The 17744-nt window shown below is 43.3% G+C and overlaps 1 protein-coding gene across 2 annotated transcripts in view; it reads right to left on the bottom strand.

Annotated features, from left to right (window-relative positions):
- PAX7 (paired box 7) overlaps window positions 1–17744 on the bottom strand; it is a 123337-nt gene that overhangs the window by 48538 nt on the left and 57055 nt on the right. For both annotated transcript variants that reach the window (XM_069949027.1, XM_069949028.1), the window contains exon 5: window positions 1124–1323. In XM_069949027.1, coding sequence (XP_069805128.1) covers window positions 1124–1323 — 200 coding nt within the window. The remainder of the gene's footprint in view (window positions 1–1123; window positions 1324–17744) is intronic.

Here is a 17744-nt window from a genome sequence, read left to right as displayed (position 1 = left end):
TGCAGTGTTCCTGCCAAGTGTGTTGGTGAACCCATGGAGTACATTACCACCTCAGTAACCCCAGGGTATCGGATTATCTCACAGACAAACTATTCCAAGTAGATAGTTAGCACATGAGACAAGTATTCCCCGTCTTCTTACCCTACCCCTAGATGTGATCTAGATGGCGTAATGTGTGCAGCTCCTCTCCAGGCCTGTAACCTAATCCTTACACTTCTGTCAGAACGAGCACTTATAACTACATTTCACTGTACCCCCTGCTCCATGGCTGCCCTCCCCGTCCTCTGGAGACCCTATTATGTTCACAAATCTGTTCACACCCTTCATCCTTTGGATCTTTGTCTACATATCTGACCTGAAGTTGTGCTGTCAAATAAAGTCCTTGTTGGAGAGTTCCCACAAGTCCGCCTGGCCCTGTGATGCCATATTGTGAGCACCTGCTCTGTATATAGACTTATAGCTGGGCCTGCTGGGATTATTCCCTATAGAGAACTCCCAGATTTCCAGGATCATTCATGTCCAGTCATTTATAACCTGGTGTTGCCCCCGGACCTGTGCGCAGTTATGGGGGCTAGGACCATAGTGACACCAGAAGTTGCATCCATATAACCATCTGTTTTCCATTTGTCACTTGGTTTAGTGGGAGGGTTGTCTCCAGATTTATCATTGTTTCCACCAGAATGATGGCACGGACAGCCAGTGTATGAGCCAGATGGGTAAGAGGCGCACGCTTTTCCATAAATTCACTGGGGGGATTTGCAGTTTTTGGTTCACCACATTTCTGTCCTCTGTAGCGCCATAGTTTGGCACACATCAGCTACTGTACACGCTATTTACTAATAACAGGCATTTTTTGGGCATAATTTTTTTATTTTCAAAAATAAGTGCGGGTGAATTTACTAATGGAAAAGACTCATTTCTGATATCATTCTGGTGCAATTCTGTGTAAGCTAAAGTAAGTTTCTTTGCATCTGGACAGGGATTAACGAACAATAAATTGCTGAAAAAATACACCTTGCACAATGCAGTCGGCTGCCTTACCCACAAATAGTAACAACCACCCCCAGTATAGGACACCAATATAGAATGGATTAGGCTGGGGTGTTAGTGTCCTGGAGCATACCTGCACGCGGGCTTCAGTCAGCTTGGTCCTCTGTGCTAGCTCTTCCCTGGTGTAGATATCTGGGTAATGGGTCCTCTCGAAGGCTTTCTCCAGCTCCTCCAGCTGCTCCGCGGTGAAGGTTGTGCGGCTGCGACGCTGCTTTCTCTTCAGAGGGAGATCTGGTTCTGACTCCACGTCTGACCCATCGTCCAGACGATTCCCTGGTGGAGGAGGAAGAAGACGAGTTCATTATCCTATACTCGCAATATAACATTTTCAGGTTGATTTAAACCTTCAGTGTACAGTTAGTTTCCTCCTTGCACCCGCTGCTTCCTGTTACTCAGCCACCAGTCGCATGCTGATCTAAGGGGCTCTTACATGCAGCACTGCAGCCGGCTCGACCTGGACTTGTCCCTTTAATTGTGGTGCAGTCTGCAATCCATTAGTGTATGGGAAGTGTCATGGTGTGTTTACACAGACAGATTTATCTGACAGATCTTTGAAGCCAAAGCCAGGCACAGACTATAAACAGGGAGCACGTCATAAAGTAAAGACTGAGACTTCTCTTTTCAAATCCATTCCTGGCTTTGGCTTCCAAAATCTGTCAGATAAATCTCTCTGTGTAAACGCACTCTTAGGGACTAAATGTGGTCGGCAACGATGCATCTAAGAGGGTCTTAAATGCTGCAGAAAAGTCTTCTCATACAAAAGAAGCATGCACCTGTGTAACCTCTGCTCCATCACTTTCAATGGAGCCCGGAGGTATAAGCTATGCTATTGGCCGGATATGACTAGTACATAGTAGTGTATATAACATTATAGAGTTATTAGGAGCAGTGAGGTATAAGCTATGCTATTGGCCTATATGACTAGTACATAGTAGTGTATATAACATTATAGAGTTATTAGGAGCCCGGAGGTATAAGCTATGCTATTGGCCGGATATGACTAGTACATAGTAGTGTATATAACATTATAGAGTTATTAGCAGTGAGGTATAAGCTATGCTATTGGCCTATATGACTAGTACATAGTAGTGTATATAACATTATAGAGTTATTAGCAGTGAGGTATAAGCTATGCTATTGGCCTATATGACTAGTACATAGTAGTGTATATAACATTATAGTTATTAGGAGCCCGGAGGTATAAGCTATGCTATTGGCCTATATGACTAGTACATTGTAGTGTATATAACATTATAGAGTTATTAGGAGCAGTGAGGTATAAGCTATGCTATTGGCCTATATGACTAGTATATAGTAGTGTATATAACATTATAGAGTTATTAGCAGTGAGGTATAAGCTATGCTATTGGCCTATATGACTAGTATATAGTAGTGTATATAACATTATAGAGTTATTAGGAGCCGGAGGTATAAGCTATGCTATTGGCCTATATGACTAGTACATAGTAGTGTATATAACATTATAGAGTTATTAGGAGCAGTGAGGTATAAGCTATGCTATTGGCCGGATATGACTAGTATATAGTAGTGTATATAACATTATAGAGTTATTAGCAGTGAGGTATAAGCTATGCTATTGGCCTATATGACTAGTATATAGTAGTGTATATAACATTATAGAGTTATTAGGAGCCGGAGGTATAAGCTATGCTATTGGCCTATATGACTAGTACATAGTAGTGTATATAACATTATAGAGTTATTAGGAGCCGTGAGGTATAAGCTATGCTATTGGCCTATATGACTAGTACATTGTAGTGTATATAACATTATAGAGTTATTAGGAGCAGTGAGGTATAAGCTATGCTATTGGCCGGATATGACTAGTATATAGTAGTGTATATAACATTATAGAGTTATTAGCAGTGAGGTATAAGCTATGCTATTGGCCTATATGACTAGTATATAGTAGTGTATATAACATTATAGAGTTATTAGGAGCCGGAGGTATAAGCTATGCTATTGGCCTATATGACTAGTACATAGTAGTGTATATAACATTATAGAGTTATTAGGAGCCGTGAGGTATAAGCTATGCTATTGGCCTATATGACTAGTATATAGTAGTGTATATAACATTATAGAGTTATTAGGAGCAGTGAGGTATAAGCTATGCTATTGGCCTATATGACTAGTATATAGTAGTGTATATAACATTATAGAGTTATTAGCAGTGAGGTATAAGCTATGCTATTGGCCTATATGACTAGTATATAGTAGTGTATATAACATTATAGAGTTATTAGGAGCAGTGAGGTATAAGCTATGCTATTGGCCTATATGACTAGTACATAGTAGTGTATATAACATTATAGAGTTATTAGCAGTGAGGTATAAGCTATGCTATTGGCCTATATGACTAGTACATAGTAGTGTATATAACATTATAGAGTTATTAGCAGTGAGGTATAAGCTATGCTATTGGCCTATATGACTAGTATATAGTAGTGTATATAACATTATAGAGTTATTAGGAGCCCGGAGGTATAAGCTATGCTATTGGCCTATATGACTAGTACATAGTAGTGTATATAACATTATAGAGTTATTAGCAGTGAGGTATAAGCTATGCTATTGGCCTATATGACTAGTACATAGTAGTGTATATAACATTATAGAGTTATTAGGAGCAGTGAGGTATAAGCTATGCTATTGGCCTATATGACTAGTACATAGTAGTGTATATAACATTATAGAGTTATTAGCAGTGAAGTATAAGCTATGCTATTGGCCTATATGACTAGTACATAGTAGTGTATATAACATTATATAATTATTAGGAGCAGTGAGGTATAAGCTATGCTATTGGCCTATATGACTAGTATATAGTAGTGTATATAACATTATAGAGTTATTAGGAGCCCGGAGGTATAAGCTATGCTATTGGCCTATATGACTAGTACATAGTAGTGTATATAACATTATAGAGTTATTAGGAGCAGTGAGGTATAAGCTATGCTATTGGCCTATATGACTAGTATATAGTAGTGTATATAACATTATAGAGTTATTAGGAGCCGGAGGTATAAGCTATGCTATTGGCCTATATGACTAGTACATAGTAGTGTATATAACATTATAGAGTTATTAGGAGCCGTGAGGTATAAGCTATGCTATTGGCCTATATGACTAGTATATAGTAGTGTATATAACATTATAGAGTTATTAGGAGCAGTGAGGTATAAGCTATGCTATTGGCCTATATGACTAGTACATAGTAGTGTATATAACATTATAGAGTTATTAGCAGTGAGGTATAAGCTATGCTATTGGCCTATATGACTAGTACATAGTAGTGTATATAACATTATAGAGTTATTAGGAGCAGTGAGGTATAAGCTATGCTATTGGCCTATATGACTAGTACATAGTAGTGTATATAACATTATAGAGTTATTAGGAGCAGTGAGGTATAAGCTATGCTATTGGCCAGATATGACTAGTATATAGTAGTGTATATAACATTATAGAGTTATTAGGAGCAGTGAGGTATAAGCTATGCTATTGGCCAGATATGACTAGTACATAGTAGTGTATATAACATTATAGAGTTATTAGCAGTGAGGTATAAGCTATGCTATTGGCCAGATATGACTAGTATATAGTAGTGTATATAACATTATAGAGTTATTAGGAGCCCGGAGGTATAAGCTATGCTATTGGCCTATATGACTAGTACATAGTAGTGTATATAACATTATAGAGTTATTAGCAGTGAGGTATAAGCTATGCTATTGGCCTATATGACTAGTACATAGCAGTGTATATAACATTATAGAGTTATTAGCAGTGAGGTATAAGCTATGCTATTGGCCTATATGACTAGTACATAGTAGTGTATATAACATTATAGAGTTATTAGGAGCAGTGAGGTATAAGCTATGCTATTGGCCTATATGACTAGTATATAGTAGTGTATATAACATTATAGTTATTAGGAGCAGTGAGGTATAAGCTATGCTATTGGCCAGATATGACTAGTATATAGTAGTGTATATAACATTATAGAGTTATTAGGAGCAGTGAGGTGCTCCTCCGTCGTACTGCGCCTTCACACCTTCCTAGTTCAGGTATCATTATTGTTATTGTGGGAGAAATTCTCTGCTCAGGCTGAACACTGCCGATACACCTGGATTTTTATGAATTTGGTGAAATCAGAAGGATTCTGTGAGTGAGATCTTACTATGAAGCCTCATAATTACAAAAACAGACGTTCTCTATTTAAAAGCCAAAAGAGCGCAGGCAGGGTTGTGATAGCCGGCCACGCTCGGCGCCCTCTGGCTGCAAGTCCGTGTAACTTCGCGCACATCTCAAGCTATAAATGAGTTTTGAACTGAAGATATTGAAGAAGTTGCTTAAAGCCTTTCATCCCTATTACTTCATAATGATGCAATTAACAGCCTCCAGCTCGGAAGCATTCATGAGGCGGCTCTGAGCCGCGGACACGTAGCCACATAATCTCTGGAAATGTGCCCACCTTGTCTATATATTTGCTGCTCAGTAATTTCACATAATCCTCTTAGCAGGGAAGGCAACAGAATGAGGAGGGATGTGACCTTATCCTTCTCAGGTTAGCTGACTTTTAATGAAAATGTATGAGTCCACTGGAATGTGATGGGCAAATCCGCCGTCTACTCTGGTTTTACCAGTTTAGAACTGAGAAGAAAAGCCGCAGACATCAAATGTGCAGAAATAACCCCAAACCTCCGCATTTCTCTACCTTCTCTCTAGTTGGTTTTAATGTTGCATTTTTTTATTTTTTTTTCCTTGGGAAGAAAAAAAAAATCCTTTGTGAGTCCATTTGTGATGAATATGGAGGATAGAGGGCTGGTAGACGGCCTACAATCCGCACTTAATCTCTCGGTGACCTCTGCTTCACTTTGTAAGAGAAGAAACACAAATATCCAGATTCCCAGCTGCTCTTTTCTTTGCAGTTATGACAGGTCCAATAGAGGGGGGCGGGGGGCTTGGGTGGAGCCATGCCACAAAACATCCAAATCCAGGGCACGGAGACCCCAAACTTGGGAACAGCTGGGGACATATTGCATACGCTCCCATCAACTTACTGACCAATAAATAGAATTTGTCTGACACCGGGCCACATAAATTCACCAAAGTCCCGGACCCTTCTTTTATATAGGAATGCAGAATGTGAGGTACACGGCAACAACTCCGCACCCCTCCCCCCCCAGACTTTATTACAGTTTAATATAGCTGGGAATCCATAGCGTGCAGCAATAGAAGGAAAATGAAGCCAGTAATAGTTTATATGCGTTTTAATCAAGTAATTCGGCCAAAGCAGAATGACACTCTGGGTCGGTGTATTGCCCTTGAATACCAAACAGACTGGGGAGCAGAGTTCGGAAAATGAAAAAGTGATTTACAGCTCAGCTGGAGTCCACCAAGCTGCAGAGCTATATTGTGGGGGGGCTCCGGAGGCCAGGCTTATTTCTGATTTTTAACCAAAGCTAAACCAGCCAAGTGTGACACAAGACATATCGGAGTGGTAGTGTCAGAGCCATGGCCGCTTCTCTGGCCACCATTCTGCAATCTCTCCCCCCACAAGTCTGCCGAGCCCCAGTCAGGAGTAATATCTGCTCTTATATTGATTTCAATGGGGATTTTGAGTTGATACCGCCGAATGTGACATTGTGGAACAGCAAAGCTTGTGATCTGATCATCTAATGAGGATTGTGAATATCGCTAAAGATCCCTAATGGAGTTTGCAGCTTCTAGATGTCCAATTACAATGTCATCTCAGATTATTCTTAGAGGCTACTTTCTGCGCTATTTTATTATACTCTAAAGCCGCGGGAATTACATCTAATTGAAGCTCATATTTAAGGACTAAATACAGACTGATCTAGTAGTCATAGGCTTCTCTGAGCAGTGACGGGGCCTCATTGGTTATATACAGGTATAGTGTGGCCAGGCCTCATTGGTTATATACAGGTATAGTGTGGCCAGGCCTCATTGGTTATATACAGGTATAGTGTGGCCGGGCCTCATTGGTTATATACAGGTATAGTGTGGTCTGAGCAGTGACGGACCCTCATTGGTTATATAAGGGTATAGTGTGGTCTGAGCAGTGACGGACCCTCATTGGTTATATAAGGGTATAGTGTGGTCTGAGCAGTGACGGGCCCTCATTGGTTATATACAGGTATAGTGTGGTCTGAGCAGTGACGGGCCCTCATTGGTTATATACAGGTATAGTGTGACCAGGCCTCATTGGTTATATACAGGTATAGTGTGACCGGGCCTCATTGGTTATATACGGGTATAGTGTGGTCTGAGCAGTGACGGACCCTCATTGGTTATATAAGGGTATAGTGTGGTCTGAGCAGTGACGGGCCCTCATTGGTTATATACAGGTATAGTGTGGTCTGAGCAGTGACGGGCCCTCATTGGTTATATACAGGTATAGTGTGGTCTGAGCAGTGATGGACCCTCATTGGTTATATACAGGTATACTGTGGCCAGGCCTTATTGGCTATATACAGGTATAGTGTGGCCAGGCCTTATTGGCTATATACAGGTATACTGTGGCCAAGCCTTATTGGTTATATACAGGTATAGTGTGGCCAGGCCTTATTGGCTATATACAAGTATACTGTGGCCAGGCCTTATTGGTTATATACAGGAATAATGTGGCCAGGCCTCATTGGTTATATACAGGTATAGTGTGGCCAGGCCTTATTGGTTATATACAGGAATAATGTGGCCAGGCCTTATTGGCTATATACAGGTATACTGCGGCCAGGCCTTATTGGCTATATACAGGTATAGTGTGGCCAGGCCTTATTGGTTATATACAGGTATACTGCGGCCAGGCCTTATTGGTTATATACAGGTATAGTGTGGCCAGGCCTTATTGGCTATATACAGGTATAGTGTGGCCAGGCCTTATTGGCTATATACAGGTATACTGCGGCCAGGCCTTATTGGCTATATACAGGTATAGTGTGGCCAGGCCTTATTGGTTATATACAGTGTGGCCAGGCCTTATTGGCTATATACAGGTATACTGTGGCCAGGCCTTATTGGTTATATACAGGAATAATGTGGCCAGGCCTTATTGGCTATATACAGGTATACTGCGGCCAGGCCTTATTGGTGATATACAGGTATAGTGTGGCCAGGCCTTATTGGTTATATACAGGTATACTGTGGCCAGGCCTTATTGGTTATATACAGGTATAGTGTGGCCAGGCCTTATTGGCTATATACAGGTATACTGTGGCCAGGCCTTATTGGTTATATACAGGTATAGTGTGGCCAGGCCTTATTGGTTATATACAAGTATACTGTGGCCAGGCCTTATTGGTTATATACAGGAATAATGTGGCCAGGCCTCATTGGTTATATACAGGTATAGTGTGGCCAGGCCTTATTGGTTATATACAGGAATAATGTGGCCAGGCCTTATTGGCTATATACAGGTATACTGCGGCCAGGCCTTATTGGCTATATACAGGTATAGTGTGGCCAGGCCTTATTGGTTATATACAGGTATACTGCGGCCAGGCCTTATTGGTTATATACAGGTATAGTGTGGCCAGGCCTTATTGGTTATATACAGGTATAGTGTGGCCAGGCCTTATTGGCTATATACAGGTATAGTGTGGCCAGGCCTTATTGGCTATATACAGGTATAGTGTGGCCAGGCCTTATTGGCTATATACAGGTATAGTGTGGCCAGGCCTTATTGGCTATATACAGGTATAGTGTGGCCAGGCCTTATTGGCTATATACAGGTATAGTGTGGCCAGGCCTTATTGGCTATATACAGGTATACTGCGGCCAGGCCTTATTGGCTATATACAGGTATAGTGTGGCCAGGCCTTATTGGTTATATACAGGTATAGTGTGGCCAGGCCTTATTGGCTATATACAGGTATACTGTGGCCGGGCCTCATTGGTTATATACAGGTATACTGCGGCCAGGCCTTATTGGCTATATACAGGTATAGTGTGGCCAGGCCTTATTGGTTATATACAGGTATAGTGTGGCCAGGCCTTATTGGCTATATACAGGTATACTGTGGCCAGGCCTTATTGGTTATATACAGGTATACTGTGGCCAGGCCTTATTGGTTATATACAGGTATAGTGTGGCCAGGCCTTATTGGCTATATACAGGTATACTGTGGCCAGGCCTTATTGGTTATATACAGGTATAGTGTGGCCAGGCCTTATTGGCTATATACAGGTATAGTGTGGCCAGGCCTTATTGGTTATATACAGGTATACTGTGGCCAGGCCTTATTGGTTATATACAGGTATAGTGTGGCCAGGCCTTATTGGCTATATACAGGTATACTGTGGCCAGGCCTTATTGGTTATATACAGGTATAGTGTGGCCAGGCCTTATTGGTTATATACAGGTATACTGTGGCCAGGCCTTATTGGTTATATACAGGTATAGTGTGGCCAGGCCTTATTGGTTATATACAGGTATACTGTGGCCAGGCCTTATTGGTTATATACAGGTATAGTGTGGCCAGGCCTTATTGGTTATATACAGGTATACTGTGGCCAGGCCTTATTGGTTATATACAGGTATACTGCGGCCAGGCCTTATTGGCTATATACAAGTATACTGTGGCCAGGCCTTATTGGTTATATACAGGTATACTGTGGCCAGGCCTTATTGGCTATATACAGGTATAGTGTAGTTCTGGGTATATTCGGGGTATCTCTCTGTGGTTGGACATATGCAGTACACAGGCCACTTGTATCTTTCCATATAAGAACCTGCTTATTTATGTATGTGCATTTACCACCTGCTGCTCCCAGCTGCATGGATCAGCCTGTGACTTAAAGTCTTACGGGGTCTTGTGACATGTAACTCTCTTTCCCACACGTTACAGGACACTTAGGAAGTGCATACGCTTGAGTTGGAAAAATAAACTTAAAGGGGAAGTTCACAAAAATAAAATTTTTCATTTAAATCAACTGGTGCCAGAAAGTGCCAGAGATTTGTAATTTACTTCTATTTAAAAAAATCTCCAGTCTTCCAGTACTTATCAGCTGCTGTATGTCCTGTAGGAAGAGGTGTATTCTCTCCAGTCTGACACAATGCTCTCTGCTGTCACCTCTGTCCATGTCAGGAACTGTCGAGAGCAGCTGCTGCTCTGGACAATTCCTGACATGGACAGAGGTGGCAGCAGAGAGCACTGTGTCAGACTGGAGAGAATACATCACTTCCTGCAGGACATACAGCAGCTGATAAATACTGAAAGACTGGAAATTTTTTTTTTTTAGTAGAAGTAAATTACAAATCTCTGGCACTTGCTGGGACCAGTTGAAAGAAAAAATATTGGGGTGAACAACCCCTTTAAATATTCCATATGTTGAACACGCAATGACATGTCATAGAACATTGTAAGTTTATCATGTAAACTATGAAGCTATTGGTATGTTCTGTGTCACAGTGCCGGCAGTGGTAAGATAACGGTAGCCATAGATAGATGTAGAAGGATGGCTGACCTATGGTTAAATGGATGAGCCAGCAAATATACATTGTGGCCACCTTGTCATTCACAGAGGTCATACATGATCAATGACACTGGCTGAATGAAGAACAAACCTTCCGAGAAAATTCTAAGAACATTAAAAGATCTTTCCAGAACTAAGGCTGAAAGTTTGGACGTTGCAGCCTTCTCTCCAGTAACTCGTGTTGCAGGATATTTGGAGCAAGGCCGATCTGGTTCTTGACAACAGTAAAATGACGATTCTGGAATTAGATGTGGACGTTTTGGGGTGAATTTGTTTAGGGTGTTTTTGGGATGACTTAGCCGGCCTTCCAGGAGCCGACTTTCTTCTAATGGCTTAAGAGGTTCTTTTCTGTCCAAGATAAGGAATGAATTGTAAGCGAGGAGTGAAGGCACTGAATGACAGGAGCGTTGGGGGGAGCCGGCCATCTCTGGGCTTTTCTGAAGCATGTCCGACACTCTGAGATGTCTTTTATTGTCTCACCTTGCATGAAACTCTAAGCAGTTTTTGTGGTCGATCTTTCAGAGGCGGCTAAGGCTGCACCTTAGGGGGCCGTTACACGCTGAATGTCCCAGTGACAGCCCTGAAGAGTCCAATGTGATATCAATAAACCCCGACGTGTGAACACTGCCTTGCTGCTGCTAGGGAAGGTGCACTCTGCATATTAAAACCTCTGGGGGGAAAGGAAGCAGGAGGGGGTCGCTGGGATGGGGCCATGAACAAATGATCACTTTAGGAGCCTCTACAGAGGTTGTGTTTTCCCTCTTTCAGAGCTGTGATGTGTGGACACTAATGAGTCATCCCAGACCCCAGGGGTGCCGTGCCCATAGAAGAACCTGGACAGCAGAGAGAAGGGGTAGGGGTCCCGTGCCTATAAAAGAACCTGGACAGCAGAGTGAGGGGGGCAGGGGTGCCGTGCCCATAGAAGAACCTGGACAGCAGAGTGAGGGGGGCAGGGGTGCCGTGCCCATAGAAGAACCTGGACAGCAGAGTGAGGGGGGCAGGGGTGCCGTGCCTATAGAAGAACCTGGACAGCAGAGTGAGGGGGGCAGGGGTGCCGTGCCTATAAAAGAACCTGGACAGCAGAGTGAGGGGGGCAGGGGTGCCATGCCCATAGAAGAACCTGGACAGCAGAGTGAGGGGGGCAGGGGTGCCGTGCCTATAGAAGAACCTGGACAGCAGAGTGAGGGGGGCAGGGGGGCCGTGCCTATAGAAGAACCTGGACAGCAGAGTGAGGTGGGCAGGGGTGCCGTGCCTATAGAGGAACCTGGACAGCAGAGTGAGGGGGGCAGGGGTGCCGTGCCTATAGAAGAACCTGGACAGCAGAGTGAGGTGGGCAGGGGTGCCGTGCCTATAGAAGAACCTGGACAGCAGAGTGAGGGGGGCAGGGGTGTCGTGCCCATAGAAGAACCTGGACAGCAGAGAGAAGGGGTAGGGGTGCCGTGCCCATAGAAGAACCTGGACAGCAAAGTGAGGGGGGCAGGGGTGCCGTGCCCATAGAAGAACCTGGACAGCAGAGTGAGGGGGGCAGGGGGGCCGTGCCTATAGAAGAACCTGGACAGCAGAGTGAGGGGGGCAGGGGTGCCGTGCCCATAGAAGAACCTGGACAGCAGAGTGTGGGGGGCAGGGGGGCCATGCCCATAGAATAACCTGGACAGCAGAGTTGGGGCCGTGCCCATAGAAGAACCTAAACAGCAGAGTGAGGGGGGCAGGGGTGCCATGCTCATAGAAGAACCTGGACAGCAGAGTGAGGGGGGCAGGGGTGCCGTGCCTATAGAAGAACCTGGACAGCAGAGTGAGGGGGGCAGGGGTGCCATGCTCATAGAAGAACCTGGACAGCAGAGTGAGGGGGGCAGGGGTGCCATGCTCATAGAAGAACCTGGACAGCAGAGTGAGGGGGGCAGGGGTGCCGCTGAAAAAAAAACCCAAAGATTGTGCCCCTCAAAAATAAAACATTAGTTTGTTTTTGTTTTAGGCTAGGTTCACACCAGCATTTGTCTCATTCATGAACGGATCCGTTGATATTAAAGGAACGGCTAAGTATAAACTGATGAGCAAACTGATTGCATTTTAGCTTTATAAGAACTGACTTTTATCCATCTGTTTGCATATCGATTTATATTCCTTCCTGGTTTCTCACCTCTTAGCGCATGGTCAGTAAAAAAAATAATAATGATAGTAATGAAAAAAAAACATGTGCAATTCCCATTAAGGTTCCATTTTTTGGTACAGCCAAAAAAATTAGCTTGAGGAGGAAATTTTATGTCCATCCAAAAAAAAGTAACACTGGCAGATTTTATGAAATGGAGCACAATAAAAACCCATTAAAATTATGGGGGAGTTTGACGGATTCGCTAAGTTCCAGTTTTCCAACAGAGAGGAGAAATGGAATTGTGGTGGAGGGTGAGACACTGGTGTGAACCCAACCTTAGAACAGCTTTGTGTGTTGCTTACATGTAATTTACAATGCAAACTAACACCAGAATTTTTGTGTAAAACTTTCTGCATCCAAACATGTACCAGAATTTCTTTTGGAAAAGTAATCCAGTTAGTAGGGTAAATCTTACCAGTCAGTCTAAAGACTGGCCTAATGCATCAAACAGCCTGAGCCGCAGCCTGTCTTGTCTGTGGTGAAAACCACATGGTGACTGAGGTGATGTAACATGAAGATGGCAATGTCGCCTGCCACATCCCACATCTAGTGATTGTTGATGGGGTTTACGATGCAACCTTAGCACAGGTCACCCAAAATCCAACCAGGATTGACCTCAGTGCAAGTCTTGTGCAGCTGTGACCTGTTTGCGTCACAGTTAGGGCCCTATTACAGGGGACGATTATCAAGCAAAAAAAATCGTTATATCGTTCGAATTTAAATAATAATCGTTCTGTGTAATTGCAGGCAACGATCAAAAAATCGTTCGTATGTCGTTGATTGTTGATTTAGATCTGAACCTAAAATTATTGTTAATTGTTCGCTGTAATTCCTCATTCGTTCATTCAATTTCTGCATTTTTTTTTACAAATTGCACATTGTTCATTGTTTTGCTGGGATCAGAAGGAATAAACGATCATTGTAACGATCGCAATAACGACCATCGTTCTGTGTAATATGGTGAACGATTTCAAGCTAACGATAAACAATCTCATTTGTGATCGTTTATTATTAGTCGTTAATCGTTAAAAATCGCTCCATGTAATAGGACCCTAAGGCTGTTTTTTTCTGTAATAAAGTTGTGAGTCGGTTGCTGATGAATGGCTTAGATATTTTGGTTGTACAACTTGATCACCATGTGGCCCTGGCCCAAAGGGGCTGTCTGGGAATGTCTATTGATGGCCTGTAACGGATTAATGTTGCTTTATTGAATCAATAATGTTAATGTCTGTGTGTAAACCATGCCTTAGGATTCCATAACTGCAGTTTTCAGATAGCCAGAAGTTGTCATAGCCCCTGAGAAAATGAGACGGGTTGTTTCAGTTTGAAACCTTTCTCCCCCCAACAGATTGGACAAAGATCTCCTCTGGTGCCTGTCACCACAGGGGGCGCTGTGGGTTTTTAGAGGGATGGGCTCCCACCTTGTAATGATGATAGTACCTTTACCCCCTGCACAGATTTCCCTCCCTTCTTCTGATGTAGTTCAGGAAGGAATTCATAAGATGATCTGGAACAGCGGAGGACGCAAAGCCCCGAGCCATTCATACAAGTGCTCTCAGCCTCCTGCAGGGGGGGATGTGCAGCCCCAGGACCTGTCTGTCCGCCCTCTGAGCCGCCCTGCCGCCACTCACCCATAGGTCTGATCAGCTGTCAGTCATATCTGTTAGCTCTGGTCCTTCTATGCCTGTGGTCGGTGCGCCTATTGGCTTTGTCTCATTTATAATGTCAGTCTAACATCATAGTATATGAAGAAATCACTACTACACCGGAAGTAATGCAGTGTAAAGACTTATCATCTTATGTAAAACATCTTGGGGGAAGCAAAAAGAAATGCATGTGGCTTATCAAGTAGTAATAGTGATGGATGCGAATGCTTCAGTGTCTCCATGCTATAAGCACAGTCCGCCTCCTGGCCGCTCCACCTCCGCACCAGGACTTTGGCCACTGAGCCCCCCGACCAAGCAGCCCCGCTCTTACTGCAAGATGGTGGAGAAAATGGGACAAATTTCTGATTCGTAACACTCTGGGAACGTGTTTATTCTCATTGTTTAAGTGCAAATGTATAAATACAGCAATGTGAAGATTCCAGCGTGCAGGCGATGAAAAGCAGAAAATAAGAAATTTTCTGGCCGTAAGTGGCGTAGGCTAATGGTGATTCTTGAGGCATCGGACCATGGAAGTTACTTAGCACATTGATTACTGTGAAACTGGGCAGGAGGCTTATTTCTTAATTACTGATACACATTGTGTCAAGCAAACTCTCTCAGGCGCTCCCACAGCCGCCGCAGAGACAGCCAAGACATTGGAAACAGGAGCGGAATGGAACCCATCATGGCCGACGAGACAACAGTAAGAACGCCAAGACCGCAGAGACCCTAGCTACCATAGCCAGTCAGTGCTGTGAGGTGCACACATTACTTGGGTTAGGGATTTCTGGCATCAATACCCAAAGACCTAGCATGAAAACATGTTACAGATCTCCCCTTGTATGTTAAGCAGTGCACAATGGAGTGATGAAATCCCACAGACCGCTCCAATTATTTCCGGTTGAAAACCCTGTTTCCTTAAAAAATGTCACAAGTTTGCAAGAAAAAAATAGCAAAAAACTTTGATAGAAGAGCTGTGGGCAAAAGGCAGATCGGCAGTGGAAAATTCCTGGTTTTAATAGAAGCGGCTCATTTTCCATAAGTGGTGACCTGAAGATTAGTAGTGGTGAGGGAAGTGCAGGGTGCTGCTCCCGGTGATCGCCCCACTTCTTCTAGGCGTCTGGCTGCTGTCCCAGAATCACTGAAGAATACGCCTGCCAGAGCACTGGACCAGCTCCAGTACAGAGGGGAAGAAAATAGAATCAGGTACAATCTATAAATTACAAACAAATGGTCACTATTCTTGTTTCCGACGGCTTCCATCCTCAGGTCAGTTTCCTCCAAACATCTGCCGGCGTTCTTCACAGCGGTAAACGTTTTTTCGACCTCCTGTGGTCCATTAACTTTACACCACCTCTGCCTTCTGCATGGCAAAGCAATTACATGACTTGTCTGAACTCTCTGCTAATGAAATGTGTCTTGTAAAGGAACTCGCCATGACCTGGGCCTGAGCAGGATTCTTAAGATTCCTTTAATCCAGCATTAGAGGGACCTGATGGGTGCCAGATTATGGATTCTTCTGAATTATTGGACGGGCGTTAAAATTTAACAGGGGTTTTCTGAGCAATTTCAAAAACAGTTTACAATGTTGTTAAGTAATAAAATAAGTAATACTCACCTTACCCCTGCCCCGTCATTCCTACTCTGACAGTCTCTGTCACAAACATGTGACCACTGCAGCCAATCGCTGGCCACAGCGGTGATGCCACATAGCATGGTTACAGTGGTCACATGTCTACATCGAGCAAAACAAGAAGATAGGAGAGAAGAGAAGAGGATAAGGTGAGTACTACTTTCATACTTTCCAACATTGGGAGCTAACTGGATAACCCCTTTAAGAAGGACAACCCCATAAAATTTCTAATGCAAAATGTGACCTTGTGACTTTGGTCTGATAGTTGGTTTATGGGGTCACCAGATCCTATAGACTGGGGTATATGTCATAACATCTGGTTTTTAATGTCACGTTGGCTCGAGAGCATGAAAATAAGAAATAAGGCAATAAAGCCGGCGAGATCCGTGGTCAGCTATATTGTGGCTGCGCAGGCTGCGTGCATGAAATCCTCTCCTCACAAAGATTATCCATCAATAAAGCCTCATGATTGCCTAATGTTGGCCAAAATCTTGTTATTTCACTTCTAAAAATACAATAGGACATGAAATGGTTTACATCAATTGTAAAATTCAGCTTGTCATTTAAAACATGTTCCATATCTTTGTAATTTCACTTTCATTAGGCATAGCGTCTCACATCACAAATCCAGGTCAATACACAATCTATATTCTCACAGGGAAACAAGCTGATGATTTACCATACACAGCGGCGTCACCTGAAATACATACCGAATACACAACACAAGCTCTGAAATCCTCTCATCGGTTCCACACCGTCACCTTCTAGAAGTCATATACTACAGAGATGCAGGGTATATGGACTCCGGCACAATATACAGGGAGACAGAAAATTGGGGGGAAGGGGGTGCAGCTCATACTGCGTCCTGATGCCAGGCGAGGGAAAATACAGGAACAGTCTGCACTGGGGCTCTGGCAGAACCTGTTACTATATAACCCATACATCTGTATCCTGCAGAACCTGTTACTATATAACCCATACATCTGTATCCTGCAGAACCTGTTACTATATAACCCATACATCTGTATCCTGCAGAACCTGTTACTATATAACCCATACATCTGTATCCTGCAGAACCTGTTACTATATAACCCATACATCTGTATCCTGCAGAACCCGCAGTACAGTATAACCCATACATCTGTATCCTGCAGAACCCGCAGTACAGTATAACCCATACTTCTGTATCCTGCAGAACCCGCAGTACAGTATAACCCATACATCTGTATACTGCGGAACCCGCAGTACAGTATAACCCATACATCTGTATCCTATATAACCCATACATCTGCATCCTGCAGAACCCGCAGTACAGTATAACCCATACATCTGTATCCTATATAACCCATACATCTGTATCCTGCAGAACCTGTTACTATATAACCCATACATCTGTATCCTGCAGAACCTGTTACTATATAACCCATACATCTGTATACTGCGGAACCCGCAGTACAGTATAACCCATACATCTGTATCCTGCAGAACCCGCAGTACAGTATAACCCATACATCTGTATCCTGCAGAACCCGCAGTACAGTATAACCCATACATCTGCATCCTGCAGAACCCGCAGTACAGTATAACCCATACATCTGCATCCTGCAGAACCCGCAGTACAGTATAACCCATACATCTGTATCCTGCAGAACCCGCAGTACAGTATAACCCAAACATCTGTGTAGTGGACGGCTCAGTCAAGTTTTTATTATTCTGCGCTAGACTTGTTGAGCGCCCACAATCT

The sequence above is a fragment of the Dendropsophus ebraccatus genome, chromosome 12, assembly GCF_027789765.1.
Source record: "Dendropsophus ebraccatus isolate aDenEbr1 chromosome 12, aDenEbr1.pat, whole genome shotgun sequence".
Lineage (NCBI taxonomy): Eukaryota > Metazoa > Chordata > Amphibia > Anura > Hylidae > Dendropsophus > Dendropsophus ebraccatus.
The sequence above is the reverse complement of the archived record's forward strand: the minus strand, read 5'-3'. Positions and strand labels throughout refer to the sequence as shown.